The sequence below is a fragment of the Fusarium phalaenopsidis genome (assembly GCF_050370095.1).
Source record: "Fusarium phalaenopsidis strain FUZ10S chromosome Unknown contig_32278, whole genome shotgun sequence".
In the NCBI taxonomy this organism is placed as follows: domain Eukaryota; kingdom Fungi; phylum Ascomycota; class Sordariomycetes; order Hypocreales; family Nectriaceae; genus Fusarium; species Fusarium phalaenopsidis.
In genome coordinates this window covers 1,226,353-1,246,831 of record NW_028145417.1, presented here as the reverse complement: position 1 = coordinate 1,246,831, position 20,479 = coordinate 1,226,353, and the positions used below count along the sequence as shown (strand labels likewise).

Sequence of the window (20,479 nt, the reverse complement as noted above, 5' to 3'; positions counted from 1 at the left end):
GGGATTGGCTGAGACGAAGTGGTTCTCCCCCGTTGGAATTCGTGAGGGAATTCGTGAGGGAATTCGGAAGCAGCGTGGTCGAGGCAACGTCGGATGGGATGACACTCGAACTGCGTCTTGGCCTTCGCCGTTTTCCGCTGTGAAATGTGACGAGTGAATCAATCATCTTACGTTGGTAGGAACTGGATGGAATCCTACACCTCGTGGATATTGACTTGGGAAGCTTGATGGTGAGACCCATGTCCCAGTCGGCAGATGAAGTGGAGGATTGTCTCGCATGTGATTGGTTCCCAGACACGAAATGGTTGGCCAGAAGATGCCTGCACTTCATGCCAGGAACCCGAGGCACCTCAGAGTCTGTTTCTGGACAGCCGCATGCTGCAGAGACCCGACCCGTTCTCACTCGAACGAGCTGCTGCAGTGGGCGATTCAGCGGGCGGGGTGGCATGCTTCAGGTGTTGCTGCTGTTGCTGACTGAGAGTCGAGTCCCGTCTGTCGGGTTGGTCAGGGCAGGGCTCACAACCGCCAACACCATCAACACCACGCAATATTCATGTTTGCATCACCAACGGCGTCTGGAACCACCAAAATTCCTTATCTCCTACCTGCTTGCGCCCCTGAGCAACGCATCCGTCCATTCTGTCACTGCTGCATCAAGCTCATTTCTTGACCCATTGACTTTCTCGGCCAGGTGACCCCCGTAGCGCAACGTCGCCATTTCCCATCCCATCTGTGACAACCCCCCGGTCATGCCGATGCCCAAAACAAGACAGCAGCCCTCAAGCCGCCCGTCCGCCACGCACCAAGAGGAGAAACCGTTTGGTTTTTTGAGCCCCCTCTACTAGACTAATCCCTGTCTGCCTGTGGCGACCGCGCCCCTGGCTACTGGTGTGGCTTGCAGATTTCATCGACCTTCTGGTCTCGTTGTCGCATCACCGCCCGACCCTTCATCCTTGTCCTCCACCTCCACCTCCAGACACACGCACGCAAGCAAAGCAGCGCAGTCATCAGCTCCGTCGCATTCCCCCCTTCTTCGCAACCCTCTGCGCGCGCCCTGCAACGTGCGCTCGATCCCTGTTTCGCCCGACTCTTGCGCCCTCGTCCAACGTGTCGTCGCGACCCCGTTTCTCGGTTCACGAGGTGGCTCGACCGCGTTCCTCTCTTGTTTCTCGTCGACCTTGCTCCCGACTCCTTACATTCCTCTCTCCGTACGTCGTCACTCGACCCAGTTCTGAAACAGCCCGACTCCCAAAAGAGGATCCCCTTCCTCCGCTTTGTCGACTCTGCCCTCCGTTCCCAGCTTCCGATCTCACCGCCCTTGCCCTTGTCTCGACACTCCTCCAGGCTTCAATCTTCGGCTTTCGCCTTGTGCCTTGTTCCTCACCCCTGCTCCACATCTTCCAGAACGATACCCGTCTCCAAGTCCAAACCCTGACGCTGTTCTGACGCTGCCCTCCATCAACCACACCCTCCCTCGAGATACATATTAAGAGCATTCCCCCCATCAACTTGCCCACCATGTCAACTGCTGCTCAAGAAGAGTTCAACGACCTAGTCGCCAAGAACACCCATCGCGAGACTCTCCACCCTGAAGACCGCAACGACTCCGATCTTAGGGATATCGAAGACCTCGACGAGGAAGACACCTTTCGCAACAACCAGATCGACGCCGCTATGCGCATGCCTACTATGGATCGCCTCACTGGCGCTGGCGCCACTGAGATCAAGCTCCCCCCGGCCTCTTTCGACAGCGGCCGCTCCACTGGCGTCAAGGGCGTCATCGCTGATGCTCGAAACTACGAGGCTGCCCGCAAGAACAAATGGCGACACCGTGTGCGCACTGCCCGCAACAGCATCTTCGGCATCGATGCCGCCATCCAGCCTCCTCCCAGGAGCGAGACCAGCGAGTCCGAAGATGATGTCCGGAGTGATGCCGATGAGGAGTCTTTCCTCCAGCAGTGGAGAGAGAGCCGGAGGCGCGAGCTCGAGAGCGAGGCCAACCGTGCCGTGAGGAACCGGAGAACCAGCCCCAGTGTTCGCATCTATGGTAGACTGGATGAGGTGGATGCTCTGGGATATCTCGACGCTATTGAGAAGGTGGGACGAGAAACCACCGTTGTCGTCTTTGTCTATGACCATGAGGTATGTTTAGCCTTTTCCCACTTGAGATGGAACATAATGCTAACTTGCGCAGTGCGAGGTTTCGGCTACTATCGAGTCGGCGCTTATGCCTCTGGTTAAGAACAACCCCGAGGTTCACTTTGTCAAGGTCCACTACGAGGAGATCGAGTTTGACAACGCTGCCGTGCCAGCTATGCTGGCTTACCGGAATCAGGGCGACCTGTTTGCCAACCTGACCGGTCTGATCGAGATGATCCCCGACGATGAGATCTTTGGCACCTCATCGCTGAAGGAGCTCTTTCAGAAGCACACCATCCTATGATATGTCCGGACCATATCACGCCATATCACACATACTTTACACTAATGCGGCCATGTCTACGACAACAATCACTATTACTTCTCGTAGTCGTCAGGCCACCTTGACGACTCTTATTACGATACCCCAGACACAGCGCTAGCTCCCACAGGAGGGATAGATTCACGCTGGCCTTTTTTGTTTCCTTTGTCATATCGATGGAGTTTGGATGCCACGGAGTCTGCACTGCACTGCCTTTTTTACAGTCTGAACTCGGGTTGAAAGAGTGTGATGAGAACATCGGAATGAAGACGGGCGGAGCCCATGGGATAGAATACGGGAATTCATGGGATGAAGAAGATAGAGATACCCTACCTTATACATGTGGACACCTGGGTACTTGGGATGGGATGGGGGATACTATGAATTCGCTTGATATTGAATTGCACGAATAATCATGAGATTGGACGTCCATTTTGGCAGTATAGAAGCATCAATCAAAGATTCCAAACATGTTGATCATCCCGTTTAAATGATTGGATAAATAGCATCACTGCCTTTGCCAGGGTACTTGGCATGGGGCCCAACCAGAAGGGCAAAGGACCCCTAACTCTTAGGAAACACGTCTATTCTGCGAGGAAATAATCTACCTAAAATATAAAAAAAACTAGGAAAAGATATGAGTATAGGAATCAGTGCTCTGTACTGATGCGGGCATAAAGCGATGCCTTCCTCCTGGTATCTCGTTCTTTCCTTAGACCGCGTGCTTGGGTAGGTAAGACAACAAGGAGACAGACTGCTGACATAGGACTGATTTTTCGGGATTGGACAGAAGACGCCGAGGATATAGTTTGCAAACTCCTCACAAAGAAGTGTTGCAAGTTGTCTTCTTGGTTGGTGGAGGCTTGTCGTGAATAAGCCGAGGTCACTGGTGGTTCAAGCCCGAGAGTCGTGGTGGTTACAGAGCCTCATTACAAACTCGGTGTGTTTCAAGAGGAGGGCAAAAACCCCGTACTTTGAAAGTGAAGTCGCCCGTGGTTGCCGTGAGTTAGCATGTGTGTTGCTAAAGGATTCTCTATGGTTGGCTAAAATGGCTTTGAGGAGTCATCTTGAGACAAAAGGGTGAGGATGCATATAGACACGCACGAGTTGTTGGTGCCATACGCACGAGAGTCTTACGTCATACGACGCCGAGACAACTTTAAAGAGATACGGGCCGCCAAGGGGATGAAAGACAACACTGTAGCCCTGAGGGAGAGCGAGAAACACTCGGCCAGATTCAGCCCCCCACGTTGGGCTCAAAGAGCTCTTTGAGACCTAGAGGCCATGATATGGCGCAAGGGAAAGCGACAGCGGTGAGCAGATAGCAATCAAGTTGACTAGCCCGTACAAGGCCTAAACGGTCAAGTGAACGAGTCGGTTTCGGCGGTTAATGGCGAACCTGGCCTGACAGGAGACGCAAAGGAGGTTGTCGAGATGCTCACGCGGGCCAAAAGTGGATTGATCGAGCGAGGGAAGAGGTCTCAAATACCCCGCAGTTGCGCTAGGGAGAGTCACGACGGTTCTTGGTGGGGGGCGGAGCTTGCGATAGCGGCATGCACGACGATAACGATGGCATCGGTGACAGCACCCTTGGTTAAAGAAGAGGGAGACCTACAAGAGGAAGAGAAAGGTGTTTAGATGCCTCTTGATCAGTGAAGGTGAGTCTCTGTTCAACCCTGTATCTCACCAGAACTCCCAGCAGAGAGAAGGAGGCTGAACATGGGACTTAGGGGACCTTTGATCTGACGTGAATGGCATGGATGGGTGGACTGGTGGATCCTTCAAGGTGCTTCCGACAGGGACCCCAGTTTAAGTGACGACAGTGAGGGACAGGAAGGCATCAAAGATGAGAAACACTTCGGCCGTCAGAGAAGGAGAGGAAACTGTGTTTTTGTTGAATATGCAAGACGAGAATTACTCAAACTGTAGTCATTGGCCTTGACTCTTTTCCCTGCTGTTGGTAGAGTTCAGGTACAATACCTAATGGAAATTCAGAGGTAGCAGGTACATCGATATCTGCCTCAGCGTGATCCACCGCACCTCATGCTCTGTCAGCCGTCCTTCTTTATGTGAATTGTCCTGCTTGTCTGCCTTGGTCCAGCCTGCTTCTCCCTCTCTTCTCCAGCATCGAAAGACACCTCTTTCAACTTCATGGAAACACTTCTTCATCTCTCCCGCCGTCCGCTTGATATCCCCGGCTTCCGCGCTGGCCTGACGCCAAGCGTGCCTCCCATCTTATCAGCTCCCGAGCTAAATTAATCCATCCATATCCACGACCCAAACTCCCGGACTGTGCGCCTATCAAAGTCACACCCGTTTTTGCGACATCCTCCCCATCAAAGGTCTTCAGGGCAAGAGAACGCCAGGGCTTTCGTTTGACTTTTTTGTCCCTCATCTCTCGACATCGCCCCCCTCTGCCTGCGACGACGCTTTTTATTCACCCGAGCTTAAAACCTGCAGAGAGCGCTTCTGCCCAACCCCAGGACCGCATCTGCTTCTCCACCTGTTGTTTGCCTCGTTCTCGGTCAAAGGATAGCCCCAGGCAGGCAACCAGCTCGAGACGCCTTCACCACACGGACCCGGAGGAACCTGGAACAGCGATTCTACGGACCGTGAAGGCTACACTTCGGCCTCTTCTAACCATCTGTCAGTTTTTCTTTCCTTTCCTTTCCCTTCTTCAACTTCTCCTCCTCCCAACTTCCCTCTTGGACTCATCGCAATTACACCTTCACCTTGATGCCCTGAGGCTGTCTTTCCCCGCCATCCATCCATCGCCTCCTACGCCTACTCCCCCTCCCTATTTTCCGGCCATCCGCTCACCCCTCACCTCTTCATCCCGCACTCTTTTGCCCCTCGTCGACTTCACCTGACACCTCATCATTTCATCCTCGACAGGCTATACCCGCTGCTATGAAGCTGGTGATGGAATAGCCCAGCCCGTCTTCGCTTCTTTGCTCTCGCCTCGTTATGGAACGGCAGGACCCTGATACTCCCTGCACCCCGCCTGCCGTCATTCGTGATACTGATTCCCGATCGACTCGCCCATTACTATCGTCATCGCCCTCGGCCTTTACGCTTACACAAGCTCACCAGCGCCGCTCGACGACACCTATCTCCTCTCGCCCACCGACGCCGGCGAGCAACACATCTACGCCTGCAGCACCAGGCCGAAGCCCGCTCTGGACATCAGAGCCCACTCTTCGATTCCCTCGCCCACAAGGCAGCCGGCACCTCGCCAACTGGATCTCGTCCAGCAACCCCGACATCATGCGTGTCACAACCACATCCGAGGACGTCGGCTTGTCCGAGTCCACATATGAACTAATCTCGGGCACCGACACCGAGTCCCAGGACGGCAACTATACCGGCTCTATCAGCGAGTCCGTCGGCTCCCTCGACTTCCACCGTCCCGACGACGTACACAGCTTCGCCGGCACCGAGCAGACCAACGACGACGAATCGCTTGCCGATGAATATGAGCCTCTTTCTCAACCCTCCCAGCAGGGCTCCGAGGAAGGTCCCGACACCACGACCGCGGCGCAGACCTCGCCGCAGGAGCAGAGCTGGGCAACTGTTGTCAAGAACGGGTCGCATCCCGAGGTTGAACAGGAGCCTGAGCCCCAACACCAACCCGAACCCGAGGTCAACGCCGAATCCGAGTCCGAATCAGAGGATGAGGGCCTCTCAAGAACCTCTCTTGACTATACCCAGCAGAGCCTCAAGGCTCCGTCGATTCCCACCCCCGACGCTAGCAACATCATGCAACCACCTTCTCCTGATGATATCGAGGAGGATGCAGACACCAAGCGGGCAAGATTCCACACATGGCTCAGAGGCGTACAGGCCACAGAGGCCCGCCCTTGGCAATCAATGTTGGATGCTGCAAGTTCGGCACTTCCAGGCCTGCTCTTTGCCCTTGTCCTGGCGGCTTTGATCCCCGTCTTCCTCTCCCCACCTTGCAACACTGCGGCACCCCACACCCCCGCAGCCACTTCCGCTCTCACGACTGCCCCCACTCCCTTGTCCTTTACTTCAAGAGCCTCGTCGTCGACGCCGAGAGTCCAGCCCACATCGACTCGGGTGGCCGAGCTGTTCCCGCTCGAGAACATCCAGCCCAACAATTGGCGCTTCCCGGGCCCGAAACCCGATGTGACGGTCACCAGGTACAAGGGCAACTTCCTCATTCATGTGGCCCAGGATGTCAAGGATTCTTGGCTCTCCAGAAAGTGCCTCCTTTTTACTGCCCAACGTGGCGAAGAGAATGTCCGGTTTTCTGTTTCGTCTGTTGACGAAGGCCTGCTTCTCAAGTTCCCGAACGAAGAGGCGCACGGCACAGTCAAGGTTGACATCCGTACTACTTGCTGGCCAAGAATTGGCAAGACCCTTCGGATCACCTTTGAGAAGGGCATTATTTCAGAAGCTCTGGAACTATCCAAAGCCTTTGCTCAGAACCTCCCTGAGCTTGTCCCCGCTGCTGCTCAAGAGGCAGAGCGGCGCCTTGAGGGAGCCAAGCGCTCGCTGGAGACAGCCACTGACAACTTCATCATGACATCCGACAGTCTGCTCAAGACTCTCACTGCCAGGTTCCATGAAACCCACAGATCTCTTGGTTGGATCAAGAAGGACATTCGAGACCGCGTTAGACTCGCTAAGGAGGACGTCTCAAAGAGACTCGAGGACGTGGCGGACCAGGTCAAGCAGCACCTCCCCAACGCTGACGTTGTGCAACAGCAGGCTCGACTGGGTCTACTTGATGCTCAGATCTCGGCCAAGCTTTGGTGGCTGAAGTTGACAGCCGGCAACGACGAGCATACCCGATATCAGCTCAAGGCCAAGGAGTTCATGGCCAGAAAGCTGGCCGAAATCAAGAACCGCCGAAAGCTCGCGCGCGAAACGACCAAGCAAAAGGCCTACGAGCCCCTTTGGGCCAAGATGCTTGGTGGCACTCGATGAGAAGGGAAGGCCTCGATGGTAGAAAGGGGCAAGATTCTTGCAAATTTGTGGCGTAGAGGTTTTCTCGGTCTATTTCGTCGTTATTGTTATGTTTTTGCGAGCACCTTTGTGTGAGGGCCGGAACCTGGGTTGGCAATATTGAGGTATGGGTCAAGGCTAGGTACTGGACTGGAGTTAGTGGGCACTCATACCATCATGTAGAGGTGCTTTTTGTTGTTTTAGTTTCCTTCGGTGGCCTCTCTTCTCCTTTATTTTACGGTATTCGATGGTCTCATGATTCCCCCTGCTGCCAGTCTCAGCGTGCATTTCGTCTTGGGCTATGCTGCGACTACCTGGGGGTAGAGGCTAGTCGTTTAATGGGCAAGATCAAGAAGGATAAATGATTAAAATTGGGAGGGCCAAAATGTTGGGTGATGGATGGAAATGAGCCATAGTGCCAGTTCCCTAGCAACGCAACTAACAAAGACACTGTTGTGGAGGTGAAGATAGGGGTCTTGGGACCGTTGGGGAATGGGAGAGTCAGTATTTCTCGAGGCAGAAATATCTTGGATAGGTAGTTCAAGAAGATGTTGTCTTTTAAGTTTACATACTCTGAAACCCTCGACTTTTGACAAAATCCTTGTATGACAACCCAATATCAATATCCATGCATGTTTGTGTCGAAGCAGTTCGAACATCAAGGTCTTCACGTGCTCCACCAATGCACTAGCACGACGAGGAACCCCACAGGCAATTTTGGGCTCGCCCGTCTGCCTGATGAGCACCTAATGGCCAGAATGTACCTGCACAGCATGATTTTGCTTGAAAGTGACCTTTGTGTAGCGCATGGATCTATCTCCTCCCCAATCACAGGCTGGCATTGTTGACCTTTGCAGCGAGCACAGCAGCACAGAATGGGAAAAAGGAGGGGCACTCGGTGGTGGTGGGCGTGGGCGGCGGCCTGACATAGAAGGTACCTAAAGTAGGTAGCGAGAAAACAAATCACCAGACTTTGACCGCACCCAAAACGCAACCCACTTCCACCATCTCCCAGACATCACCACCGCATCTTTCAGTTATCTCTGACCCCCCGAGCGCCACCCGTCGTTCCCAGCTGGCATTTGCATATTCGCATTCTGCTTCTCCGGTAAGTCCCCCGAGCGCCTTTTATTTTATCATCTTTTTCGACGTTTTCCCTCGCCCGTTGCTGGGGAGCACGCATGGATCTGAACCCCTCCCCGCCAAAACAGGAAGAGGAGGGGTAAAACCATGACTGGGGTTTTTGGGCAAAAAAAAAGTTGCTGACGTCTGAGGGGCAACAGCTTTTCCCAGTCTACAATCTCGACCGAAAAAACAACCGCCAAAATGTCTGCTTCCGAGCCCACTGAGCCCAAGGTCGAGGAGACCAAGGTTGAGGAGACCAAGCCCGAGACCACCCCTGCCGCTGAGGCCGAGGGCAGCGCCGACAAGCCCGTGACGTCCTCGTCCGTGTTCTCCATGTTCGGTGGTGGCGCCAAGAAGGAGAAGAAGGACGAGGATGAGGACCGCGGCGACAACTCGGGCAGCGCCAAGGCCCAGCGAGAGGCTGCTGAGGCTGCCAAGGGTGATGTATGTTGTTTCCGGACCCCAGCCGAGCTGCGTTCCTCGTCACCATTCCAGTGCTAACGTGTTTTCGCCCTTATAGGAGGAGCAGGCCCCCGAGTCCGAGGATGTCCACTTCGAGCCCGTCATCAAGCTGACCGAGAAGGTCGAGACCAAGACCAACGAGGAGGCCGAGGAGCAGACCTTCAAGATGCGCGCCAAGCTCTTCAAGTTCGTCAAGGAGAGCAGCGAGTGGAAGGAGCGCGGCACTGGCGACGTCCGCCTGCTCAAGCACAAGGAGAACGGCAAGACCCGACTCGTCATGCGCCGAGACAAGACCCTCAAGGTCTGCGCCAACCACTACATCGTGCCCGAGATGAAGCTCTCCCCCAACGTTGGCTCCGACCGCAGCTGGGTGTGGAACGCCGCCGCCGATGTCAGCGAGGGCGAGCCCGAGGCTGTTACCCTGGCTATTCGATTCGCCAACTCTGAGAGTATGTGCAGGACTTGATATCTGTGGTCGAGAACTTGTTGCTAACACGTCTGCAGACGCCAACCTCTTCAAGGATTCTTTCATGAAGGCCCAGAAGGAGAACGAGGAGATCTTCAACAAGGCTCAGGAGGCCGAGGCTCCCGCTTCCTAAGGAGCCTCCCATTTACTCCCTTCCCCTCCCCTTCCCCCTTCACGGCCGGCCCAGACACCATAGAGGATACACACTCGCTTGTAGTCCCAAATGACTGAGGCCGGCTTTGCTCTGAACCCCCCCAGACACATCACAACATCGAATAACCCCTTCACATTGTCGTGGGCTATTGACCCATCGACTTCGCATACACACGCACACGCAGCACCCCATCATAACGCGCAAAGCACTACGCCACCGAATTCTCAACCTGTTCTGGCATCGATGAACAGAGTATGCTGGGGAGTGGAAAGGCGAGGTGGGCGTCTCCTCGGGAGCTCTCACCTCGAGGCGGGTTTGGTGGATGGATGGATAGCAAACATTGTAGGAGCATTCAAATCACATAGCACCCTCAGTTGAAAGAAGTAAAAGAAAAAAATTCGATAGACCCTTGTGCTGCCCACGTGTGAGCTACGTAATTTCCTTGAAGTTGACTCCAGGAGAAGTGTCGGAGAATTGGTTTGGTTCGTGTGGGTTTGGCTGGTGTGGCTGAAGCGTGGCTGACAAGAACTGCTTGGTCAGTCAAGTCTCAGCTCAGCTGGCTTGCGGTATGACGACTTTGACCAGGTGAGTGGAAGCCTGGACAGAGGAACTGAATCATGCACGCTGAATTGTGTCATGAAGCCTCTCCGGCGTATGCATCTATCTGCCTCTTGGACGAGCTTGCTAGGTACCTAGCCAGGCTTCTGCTGGTATCCGCCTGTTGGGAGTCTTACGGTGACTTGAAAGGGGGATCCCAGTCGCCAACAAAAGCTGCAGTCTTAGAAAGGAACAGGCAGGCACGCACCCGTTCGTTCGCCTTGAGATAGGATCTGATAGCCGTCCCGTCTGGTCAGAAAAAAAGCACCTTGACATGCCACGCTTCGTTCACGTCACCGTTCCGATGGACGGGACAGGTGCCCTGTTCTCCTGCGTCAAGCCTAGTGACGAGGATGCGCAGTGGAGCAGCGACCTGAACCCAAAGCGTCCAGCCCCCCAGGGCCATCGTGTCTTGGAGTGCCCGTCGTCGTGTCGTCAGTTGGTCCGGTGTGCTGTGCTGTGCTGTGCTATGCCCTGAAGTGCTTCCACTAGACGCTCAGCAGCGACAAACATCAGGTCCATCGCTGGTCTTCCTTCCTGTTCCCGTCCATCGCCCACGTCGACCCTCCTCAGCCTCATCAAAGAAACCAGAGTCCCCCCCAATCCCGCTTGGACATTTTCTGTTCCCCTTGCCTCATCTTTTCTCTCTCTTCTTCTTCTCCCTCTAGCCCCTGTCCTGGCATCCATCGCCCGCAAAACATCACCCCCTTGCTACCCGAACCTGACGCTTCCTCGCCGTGCCATCTTTTCTTAGCTGACCTGTGCTGGGCTTGAAAGGCCTGCCTGCCTCACACACGCCGGGGCGCTCTTGCTTGCCTTCCCCCCCGCCCAGCCGACTCTTCCGCCTCCGCTTTCCGCCGCCTCAGCCAGCCAGCACTGGCACTGTACCTTGGCCTGGCATTTTGTCCCCCTTGTAATTCTCTCTCCCACCTTGTTGTGTGTCCCGTCTTGTCTGTGTGTCCAATCCTTCCTCATTCTTGATCAAAACACCCCCCGGAGAATATCGACGACGCTCCGTTTGGCTTTTTTGTGTGTCAGAGTATCTAAGGCAAGGACGAGACAGGAGGAAAATATGTTGGTTGAGGTGAGTCTGAAAATCCAATTGCTCAGCCCGTGGATATTGTCCGATTTTTTGCCCCCCAGCCGCCTCCGTCGTCGTTCCTTTGCCCTCCGCGTGTTGTTGTTTGGTTTCTGGTCATCATTTTTCGCTTTCGCTTTCTTTTCCGATGGGTTGGAGGCTTTGGTTCGTTCCTCGGTGATTCACCGGCCTTGAGCGCGTGTGCTCTCGCGCGCCGCACGAACGAGGCTCTGTCGGGGGGAAGGGTTGCCAGTGGTCTGCCGGTGACGGGATGGACGTTGCGCGTTGGGGTCGGACAGCGAGAAACAGCTGGCCATGATGGCTTCGACCGCTGGTTCCTAGTGGCAAGCTCCCGACACTGTCCACCTCGAGCGTGAGGTTGCCCTTGCCTTTCCCGTTTGCTCTGCTCCTATTGTGTTTCGTTTGTTGTGCGAGCTGCTGCTTCACCCTGATTCTTCTTCATCACCCTTGTGGCCATCGCTCTTGTTGCCTTTGCCTTCTCCAACATCATCGTCATCCTTCACGCCAGCGCGTTTCTTCTCTTTTCTCTTTCCCTGGCACCAAGCACTTGTGTTACTGTGCGACTCTGCCGCCATCTTCAGTCTGCTGTTCTTGCCTCGTATCTACACACGCCCTCCTGGTGGTTTGCGCGCCGACCCGCAGACCGCATCGCACCCTGCGCATCTCAGCCACGATGCCTTCACGAAACCGCCAAACTACACCGCGCAAGATCAGATTTAAGAAGGCTGCTAATGACATCCAGCGAAAAATCAAAGTTGTCACTGAACAACATGTCATGTGAGTTTGATCTCTTCTGGTCGTGCAGCTGGCTCCCCGCCTATTCGACCCAGTTGCATGCCGTTTCTGGTGGCACTCTGGTTCGGATGAGGCGAGATCTTGAGGCGCACAAGACTAACAGCGCCGCCTGTAGCGACAAGCCCTCGCCTATGGAGGCATTCCCCATGCGAGAATGGAGCTTGAAGATCTTCCTGCTGGACGAAGATGGCAACGAGCGACCTGCCGATGTCTTCAACAAGGTTGTCTACAACCTGCACCCTACCTTTGAGAATCCCGTTCAGAGTATGAATTCTTTCCTGGCTATTCGTTTGGCCTTTTCTCGACTATTGAAGTACAGGACTAACGGCATGCGTTCTGCCTTGTAGCGTTCACCAAGGCTCCCTTCACGTGTCAGAATGAGGGTTGGGGCGAGTTCGAGATTAGCATCGATTGCTACACCACGGAGAAGACCAAGCTGGCCCCCATCATCCAAGACCTCAACTTCCAAAAGAACAAGTACGATGTGACGCACACCGTCGTGTTCAAGAACCCCTCCCAGAACTTGCAGGAGCGCCTGCGAGAGACGGGTCCTCTTCCCACCGATGACGATCATCGACCCAAGAAGAAGGGACTCGCCACTAAGAAGAGTGCTCAGAAGTACGACTACGAGAAGATCGCTGAAGCACTGGAGAAGCTTGAGGAGGAAGATTTGCTGCGCGTTATCCAGCTCATCAACGAAAACAAGGGTCCAGACACCTACATAAGAAGTGATGTAGAGGGTGAGTCTTCCTACGCATCTCCAATTCACCAGACAGTCACTGCCCCACCCCATTTCCCTCAACCGTCGTTTGTTGCGTTTTCCAGGAAATTGATGAATCCGGTGGGCTAATAGTGGATGACTTGACTAAAGCCGGAGAGTTTTCGATTGATCTCTACACGATGCCGGACATCCTGACAACGAAGCTGTGGGATCACCTCGTAAGTATCCCTGCTTGATTGCATTCCTTCGGCCCCATTGATTACTGACATCTGTGACCCGACGACAGTCCAAGAAGGGCCTCGTCAGCTAGAGGCTCGCTCTCAAGTCTTAGTGTCGCACCCTACTGTTGCTTTGGCGACAACTGGGCCTGTGATTTGCGCCGGAAAACTGCAAACGGATCCGTGGTTTAGGAAAAATGACGAGTAATGAGCATGGGTGGTCGAAGTGGAAGCGAGAGGAAACCGAAGGAACGATACTTTGATGGTCGGAACGTGGACTTACATGGACCAAGGATGGCTGGACGGCCTCGACGGAGCAGCTTGGAGTTTTGGATCTCAAGCTTCCTCTCCGCACCATGACCTTTCACAGAAGATGTAAATCTTTAACAGCAAAGCACGGGAGCAAAATGATGTTACCGAAGGACGTTGAACCATACGAGCCGGAGAAGTTGTGTGTGAGTGGAATTGGCCAATGACATGAGGTCTTGGCCCGTCTCGGCCGGCCACATTCGGGGCCGTATTTTGGACCGACGGGCCCGAATGGATCAACAAGGCGGGAATCGGCGTCTCACCGGATCGGAAGTGGTGTATCGGCGCGGCGTGTGGTCTGGGGTCCAGGGGCCGATGCTAGGAAGATAGGTATCGAACCCGACTGGCTGACTGGGGGGAGGAAGCTTGTAGTTTTTGAGTCTTGTATCGTTGTCCGGGGAGATGGAAGCACGGATGACAGATGGTGTGTGTATTATGAAGTCTTAGACGACAATTCTATCAATGTATTTGATACTTGCATAAGTTGATGCTGAATCTTGGATGATGGATGGATGATGTGATAATGGGCATGATGTTACTGGAACCAATTTGAGCAGTCCTGCGAGGTGATGTTGCGTGGCAGGCATCCATGGCATGATGCATGTATACTGCTCGTTCACTAGAGATGGGGGCCAAGTTACCTGACGTTTGGCTGGAGATTCTGACTTTCATCGAGGTAGCTATTTCAGGCTCTCGATTTCCACGATTCTAGTCAACGGTCCCCTCAAGTCGAGGCTCTATCCCCTGCTTGTGCGGACCAACTGCCGGCCCGGTTGGACTTCTCCCTGAACGGGGCGGCGGCGGCATGGCCGGGGCTTCGACTCTGGAGGCACGGGGAGATTACCACTCGCCGCGTGAGCCGCATCGGCACTTGTGGCACCAAGCATGTAGGTATCACGGAGGAGGCGGCTTCAATGTCACGTCGGCACTAGTGGAGTGTTTGGGACTCGGTAAGCACGGGTTCTTCGGCAGTGATGGGGAGGGGAGGATCTCGAGCAGGGGTGCGCGAAGAGATTGTGGGGGAGAAAGACGGACGAGGTCTGCTGGGCAAGTTTGCGGCCGCTTGTCCAAGGGAAGACTCCGCTTGAGTGCGTTTGTGTTTACGTACGCGGACAAGGGACGAGATCCGGGGGCTGCCTGTGCTCTTACATGGATTGGATATGGAGAGGGGAGAAAAGAGAGATGCGTGGTAGAGGGAAGCATGGGTATTTGGAATTCGGGGAGTCAGCCATGGATGATTTGGTTGCTGCATAGTATATGTCCCCTGTCTGGTTCAAGATAAGAGCCTCTTGGCCATCCGGATAGTTGTGGGATGTACTATCTCCGGGCCGGGACCGGGACCGGAAATCTCGGGGAACGGAGGATATTGGCGGAGGAGTAGGAGGAGTTGGGTTGGATTGTTGGATGTGCGTGATGTATGGCGAATGCGAGCAAAGACGCCGTGTCTTTTTTCCCCTGTGTGTGTGGGCATCGAGGAGGATGCGACGTGCCAGGCATGGATGGGATGCAAGAGCAGGTACCGACAAGAAATGAGGCGGCTGATGGATAGTGTGCCATTGACGAATGAGATGATGGACCAGCCGCCCCGGAATTTTTATCTAAACCTCCATCTGCGGGGTTGGCGAGGTTGGACATGTTCTTCTTTCTTCTTTACCCCAGATGAAAGTGGGAAAGAATGCCATCATGGGAGCAAGGATAACCGGTCTGTGCGGTGAAGGGCAGAAGACTGTCCCTTCTGACAAGGATTGGTGTTTTCGAAGGCGTCGTCTCTCGAGTTTTACGTATACTAACGTTTAGCAGTAATGTACGTAAGAGTGAACAAGATGGGGGGCGCAAGAGACGGAGATGGAGATGGAGGCGTTGACAACGTGACCAGCGCCTCGGGGTTGGTGATTGGCTCGTGCGGGTGAGGATGAGAGGGGCGGAGGGGGGCCTGTCAAAGAGGTGCCGCTTTGCAGATCAAGAAGAGAAGAGGCGAGGGAGGGGAGTTTTGTCGGTGGGAAAAAGGTGATGGCTGGCGAGCTGAGTATCATGAGGAATTGATCATGCTTCTTGTAAGAAGACACATCAACTCAGTCATCGAGAGACTTGTTTGATGCCATCTACCCTTGTGTTAACGATATCTTTCCTTTCTTTTTCTCCCGGCTGACTGCTGCATGAGATTGGATCTCTGGTCCTTGCTCCTCGATCGCCTGCAGCAGGACCCAGACACGCAGTGCGTCGCAGCGAACAGCGATATCAAGGTTCCATGGGCCGTGTGAGCCAATGGGGCCTCGTCTTACTTATCGAGTTGCCTCTCTTGGGATAAGCCAGGGCTCGGCGATTTGAATGGGGGGAACTTCTTTTTTTCTTCCCCCTGTGTCACGAATTTTTCTAGTGGCTCTTTTGGATATTAATGATAAGAGAGGAGTAGGGGGAGTGTGTGTTGTTCTTTTCTTACCTTTTCTCCTCGTACAATTGCGGCACGGGACTCGCTAGGCTGTGATGGGCCATGACCTTGCCTTGCCCTCCACTGCCTCATGTCAACTGGAACCTCGATCCAAGCCTGCCTCCAATCGCCCGCTGTCCTTTCAGCATCACATTATCAAGTCGTCACCTGACACCCCGTGTGCTGGTTACGCTTCCCAACTTCTTCTCCCTCCTACATCATCGTCATCATCATTGTCATTTGGTACACGCCCCCTGGCCATTGTTTGACGAGGGCAAGTTGCCATTGTGATTGGTACGTTCACCCCTCGAGTGCTCGACAACAGGTAGAGAGGTACACCTGGCGGTCGGGGTGCCTTTGCCTGAACCTGACCAACAACTGTTGACGCTCACAAAGCATACCCAGGTACTACCACGCCTCTCTCTGGATTGCTCAGCATCTCAACGGGTCGTTGCAGTCAAAGTCCGCCTCACCCCCCACCAACCTACTTACTGTACCTTTCTTTTCCCCTCCCGTCCCCGTCTTTGACAACATGGAATGAAAAATCTCTGTTGTTCACAACGTCCAGACCCCAGAGCTCGTGCTAGCTCCTTTCTTAGTAGCGGCTCTAGAACGTCTCATTTTGGGGACGACAAGGTCCTTGCGTCTTGTCTTACGTTTCTAACCAACAAGGCCTCGGCTGCGAACAAACCACACTGGTCCAATCGAGTCCGTCCCTTGACCTCTTGTTTCCCCTCCCCGCAAGAACAACCCTCGAACAACTTAGCACAAAAGACGGGTACGTACCTCACCGTGCGCACGCCAACCTCGACTCCATCTGCTCACCCAACCCAGCGGGCCAGCGACTCCAAAAGGACTGCTCTCCCCCCAGTTCCGCTTCTCCTCGGCCCACGTCTTTTCCTTTGGCCTTGCTCAACCGCAGCAAACCGAACCGAACCTCGACATCGTTCCCCCAGTCGCCCTTATCGCTCTATCGCTACCACCCTCCCGTCCACTCCGTTCGCCAGGTCAGCTTGCTGCCGAGCTGCCTGCCGCCCAGCACGGCGACCACGCTTCTCCTCGGCGCCGTCGAGCTGCCGCCAAACCGTGCCCGTCTGCACTCCTCCGATCCCACCGTGTCTGACCCCCCACCGCCGCGCTCCGCTCCGTTGTCCCCGTCCCCGATACCGTGAACCGTCCGAATCTTCGTCTTCCGGTCCGACACTTTTCGACAGGACACACGAGTTACCATGGCCCCGTACGGTGCCACTCAGCCGGCATCCGGGGCCTCCGAATCCAGTCCCGCTGGCTCGACTATCACGGCCGGCCAGCAGCAGACCCCCGCGCAGTCGGCTGCGAACCAGAACCAGAGTGGCCAGCATAAACGCGTTTACCAGGCCTGCATCCCCTGCCGCAGACGCAAAGTCCGTTGCGACCTCGGCAGTGTCGACAACCCGCATGACCCGCCCTGCGTGCGCTGTCGCCGTGAGAGCAAAGAATGTTTCTTCAGCGCAACGCGTCGCAAGCGCAAGACCGAAGACGACGGCAGTGATGCCGACGAGTACATCATCAGGAATGGCCGCAAGCGCCTTCACGTCAGCGGGAGCCCCCCTCCATTTGTCGAACGCCGCGCTTATAGCACCATGCCGCTGACGCCCGGCGGCTCTCATGGACGTAACCAGCCCCTGCGCCGCCCGGACGGCTCTAGAGGTGGTCGCACCAGGAGGAGTAGTGAGTTTGGAGGGGACGGTGACGCGAACCAGACGCTCGAGAATTTTGAGGCCCAGACTGTGATGCGGCGGGGTGTGTTTGGCCCGCAGGATGCCCTTGACCTGCTCTATAAGGCGGCTACAGACAGGTACGTTACCCCGGCCTCCATCGGCTTCTTGGCCCTAGGGATCTCCTTCCTGTTTCCGCTTCTTGACCCCCCCTCGCATGCTATCGGTCCAAGCATCAGGTGCTGACATGGAACAGTCCCGCGATGGAACATGAACGCAGAGAGAGCTCTTCATCTGCTCGTCCTCCTCCCCCTCAGCCTCCCCATGATCCCTACAACTATCCCAGCAATCCCAGACAGACCTCGAGGCCTCCTCAGATGGAGCAGCCCATCGACCCTGAGCTGTCGCGGCCTGAGCTGAGCTCACAGCCCGGGTATGTCGAGGCCATTAAGGCATGGCAACGCTTTCGCTTCGTCCGTGCCGGTTGGTTCACGGCGCTCGAGGCGATCGAGTACATTGACTAGTAAGCCGAACCTCACTGACCTCTATTCAATACATGCTAACTTGACTAGCTACTACAAATACCTTTCCCCTCTTACACCCATCTCACCGCCGACATTCAGCAATCCCGCCTCTCATGTCACCTTACTCTATGAAGAACCTATCCTCACAGTCACCCTTCTCACGATCGCATCGCGATACCGGAAAATGCCGGGTACTGGCGGACATTGTCGATCACACGCCATCCACGAACAGCTCTGGATGTACCTGCGCGGCATGATCGAGCGGTGTCTATGGGGCCAAGAGGCATTCGGAGGCGGATTCTGCGTCCCACCCAGTGCCAGCGCCATCTTTGACGAGAGTCAGACCAGTAGTACAGCGCCTTGGCGTGGATTGCGCAAGGGCAGTCTGCGGACATTGGGAACAATCGAGTCATTGATGATCCTGACAGAGTGGCATCCACGGGCACTACACTTCCCACCCACCGAAGCCACTGACGAGTTGGTTTTGCCCATGGAGAGCGGCTATCAGCCCATCACGGCCGCCGATGAGGACCCGAGTAAGACCCTAGGCCATGGCTTTGGTGGCAAGAGGATCGAGAGCTGGCTCGAGCCTGCATGGAGAAGTGATCGAATGTGCTGGATGCTGCTCAGTACCGCCAACGGACTCGCATACGAACTGGGTGTCTTCGATGATATTGACGAGCTGCTCAAGGACGACGCCATCACACGCCCTGAGTACAAGGAGGAAACATATCGGCAGCGAGCTTTTCGAATCAAGCGGCTGCTACTCATCTACACGACACAGCTGGCTGGACGCCTCGGCTGGACCAACATGGCACCGTCTCAGCTCCGAACAAAGGACCCTGCCATCCGCCGACAACGGCCTATGTCACATGAGGGTACCACGCCAGGAACGAACCCTTCGTCCCTGTCCAATGCCTTCAATTACGTTCCAGACCTGGACCTCGACGACCAGATCATCCACTGCTGGGCGGGAATCAGCCATCTTATGGAGATGGGTAACGAGAGGATCTTCCGTTCCCGGAAGCACACGACGACGATCATTCAAAATGGCAAGTACGTCGACATCCTCAAGGATTTTGCGCCCCTGCTGCGTGACTGGTGGAGGGAGTTTGAGCTGTTCACACTGCCCGAGTTCATACGCCATATCTTGACCATCGAGTACGAGTATGTTCGCATCTATATCAACTCGCTCTCACTGCAAGCTGTCGTTGAGCGCTGCACAAACCAAGCCGGAGTGACGGCGAACTCGAACCACCACGCTGCACAAAACGGACACCCACAATTGTCTCCTCAGACCATGATTAACTATGGGAAGCTGCCGCTGGGACAGCTTGGTGGTTTCACTTCGCATGACCAGGAATACATCCGTGAGGTGGTTGAGGGAAGTCGAAATCTCCTCCGCACAGTTGTCGAGGGCCTGCTGCCGGGAGACTATCTCAAGCACGCCCCTGTTCGAACATACTTCCGTATCATTAGTGGTGCTATGTTCCTGCTCAAGACCTTTGCGCTCGGTGCCCCGCGATCAGATGTCCGAATGAGCATCGAATTGATGGATTCAACCGTCGAGGCGCTCCGCAACTGCGTTGTGGATGATGTCCATCTGGGTATCCGGTTCGCGGACCTGCTCGACTCTTTGACGAGTCGTCTTCGAAACCGCTTCATCCAGGCGCCCACGATGCAGCAGGCTTCGGGCAAGGGTCAGAGTCCTGTCCCTGAGACAGGACCAGATGGTGAAGGCGAGGGTATTGGCATGAATGGCGACGACGGTGCAAACTGGGTCGGAGGTCACGCCCAAAGACTTCGAGATGGGCTTAACGGAAACCGTAAGTTACATCACCCAATCGATGCTGATGTGCATGCTAATAAGCTCAATATAGACCGACCTCACTCACCTACACATGAAGCCAACAACATCTCGGCCACACCCTTTGATCTCTCGACGCAGAACTTTCCCTATCCCGGCAACGCCTCTCTCGGCCCATCAACTCCCAATGTCGTCGAGAGTGCCGTGGCCAATATGGATGTCAGCCTCTTCGAGGACTGGAACAACCAGGGCAACGAGATGTGGTATCTCCCTCCCGGACCGGCATTCTTCCAGAACGTCGAGAACACGTCGGTCGCTATGGGCCCCGAGGGCGTCAACGTAGGAGGACTCGACCTGCTCGAGTACATGGCCATGGACCCCTCCCAGTTCCCGGGTCTGGATCCATCTGGTCCACCGACGAGCAACCCGTAGACATGACCAGCAGTGCAAGTGTATGCACCTCGAGTTTCGATCTTTTTTTTCGCATGACCTATTCTTATCGGCCGGTTATTTTTCTTGATCGACACGAACGAGTCTTTCAGCAATCACCGCTACGATGGTGATTCCAGTTTATTCAGGTTTCTTTTCTCTTTACATATATTCTATCCTTCGTTGGAAGTCACCAACCAGGAATCAAAAATCGGC

General features: G+C 54.9%; 5 protein-coding genes across 5 annotated transcripts; all 5 read left to right on the top strand.

The window, feature by feature from the left end:
- Nucleotides 1-1,518: 1,518 nt before the first annotated feature.
- LRP88_00991 (thioredoxin-like protein) lies at nucleotides 1,519-2,443 on the top strand (the record flags this gene model as incomplete). The annotated part of the gene is made up of 2 exons (XM_083237692.1): nucleotides 1,519-2,142; nucleotides 2,195-2,443. The coding sequence occupies 2 exons, from the start codon at nucleotides 1,519-1,521 to the stop codon at nucleotides 2,441-2,443; spliced, it is 873 nt and encodes a 290-aa protein (XP_083106197.1).
- A 2,985-nt stretch (nucleotides 2,444-5,428) lies between these two features.
- Nucleotides 5,429-7,414, top strand: LRP88_00990 (uncharacterized protein; the record flags this gene model as incomplete). Its single annotated transcript, XM_083237691.1, has 3 exons — nucleotides 5,429-6,333; nucleotides 6,566-6,610; nucleotides 6,685-7,414. 3 exons carry the CDS (start codon nucleotides 5,429-5,431, stop codon nucleotides 7,412-7,414), a joined length of 1,680 nt encoding a protein of 559 aa, XP_083106196.1.
- Nucleotides 7,415-8,758: 1,344 nt separating this feature from the next.
- Nucleotides 8,759-9,618, top strand: LRP88_00989 (Ran GTPase-binding protein YRB1; the record flags this gene model as incomplete). Its single annotated transcript, XM_083237690.1, has 3 exons — nucleotides 8,759-8,986; nucleotides 9,078-9,468; nucleotides 9,524-9,618. 3 exons carry the CDS (start codon nucleotides 8,759-8,761, stop codon nucleotides 9,616-9,618), a joined length of 714 nt encoding a protein of 237 aa, XP_083106195.1.
- A 2,390-nt stretch (nucleotides 9,619-12,008) lies between these two features.
- On the top strand, nucleotides 12,009-13,161 carry LRP88_00988 (yeats family-domain-containing protein; the record flags this gene model as incomplete). Its single annotated transcript, XM_083237689.1, has 5 exons — nucleotides 12,009-12,112; nucleotides 12,246-12,394; nucleotides 12,478-12,870; nucleotides 12,984-13,069; nucleotides 13,138-13,161. 5 exons carry the CDS (start codon nucleotides 12,009-12,011, stop codon nucleotides 13,159-13,161), a joined length of 756 nt encoding a protein of 251 aa, XP_083106194.1.
- A 3,874-nt stretch (nucleotides 13,162-17,035) lies between these two features.
- LRP88_00987 (Zn(II)2Cys6 transcription factor domain-containing protein) lies at nucleotides 17,036-20,266 on the top strand (the record flags this gene model as incomplete). Its single annotated transcript, XM_083237688.1, has 4 exons — nucleotides 17,036-17,643; nucleotides 17,760-18,026; nucleotides 18,076-19,853; nucleotides 19,908-20,266. 4 exons carry the CDS (start codon nucleotides 17,036-17,038, stop codon nucleotides 20,264-20,266), a joined length of 3,012 nt encoding a protein of 1,003 aa, XP_083106193.1.
- Nucleotides 20,267-20,479: the final 213 nt, after the last annotated feature.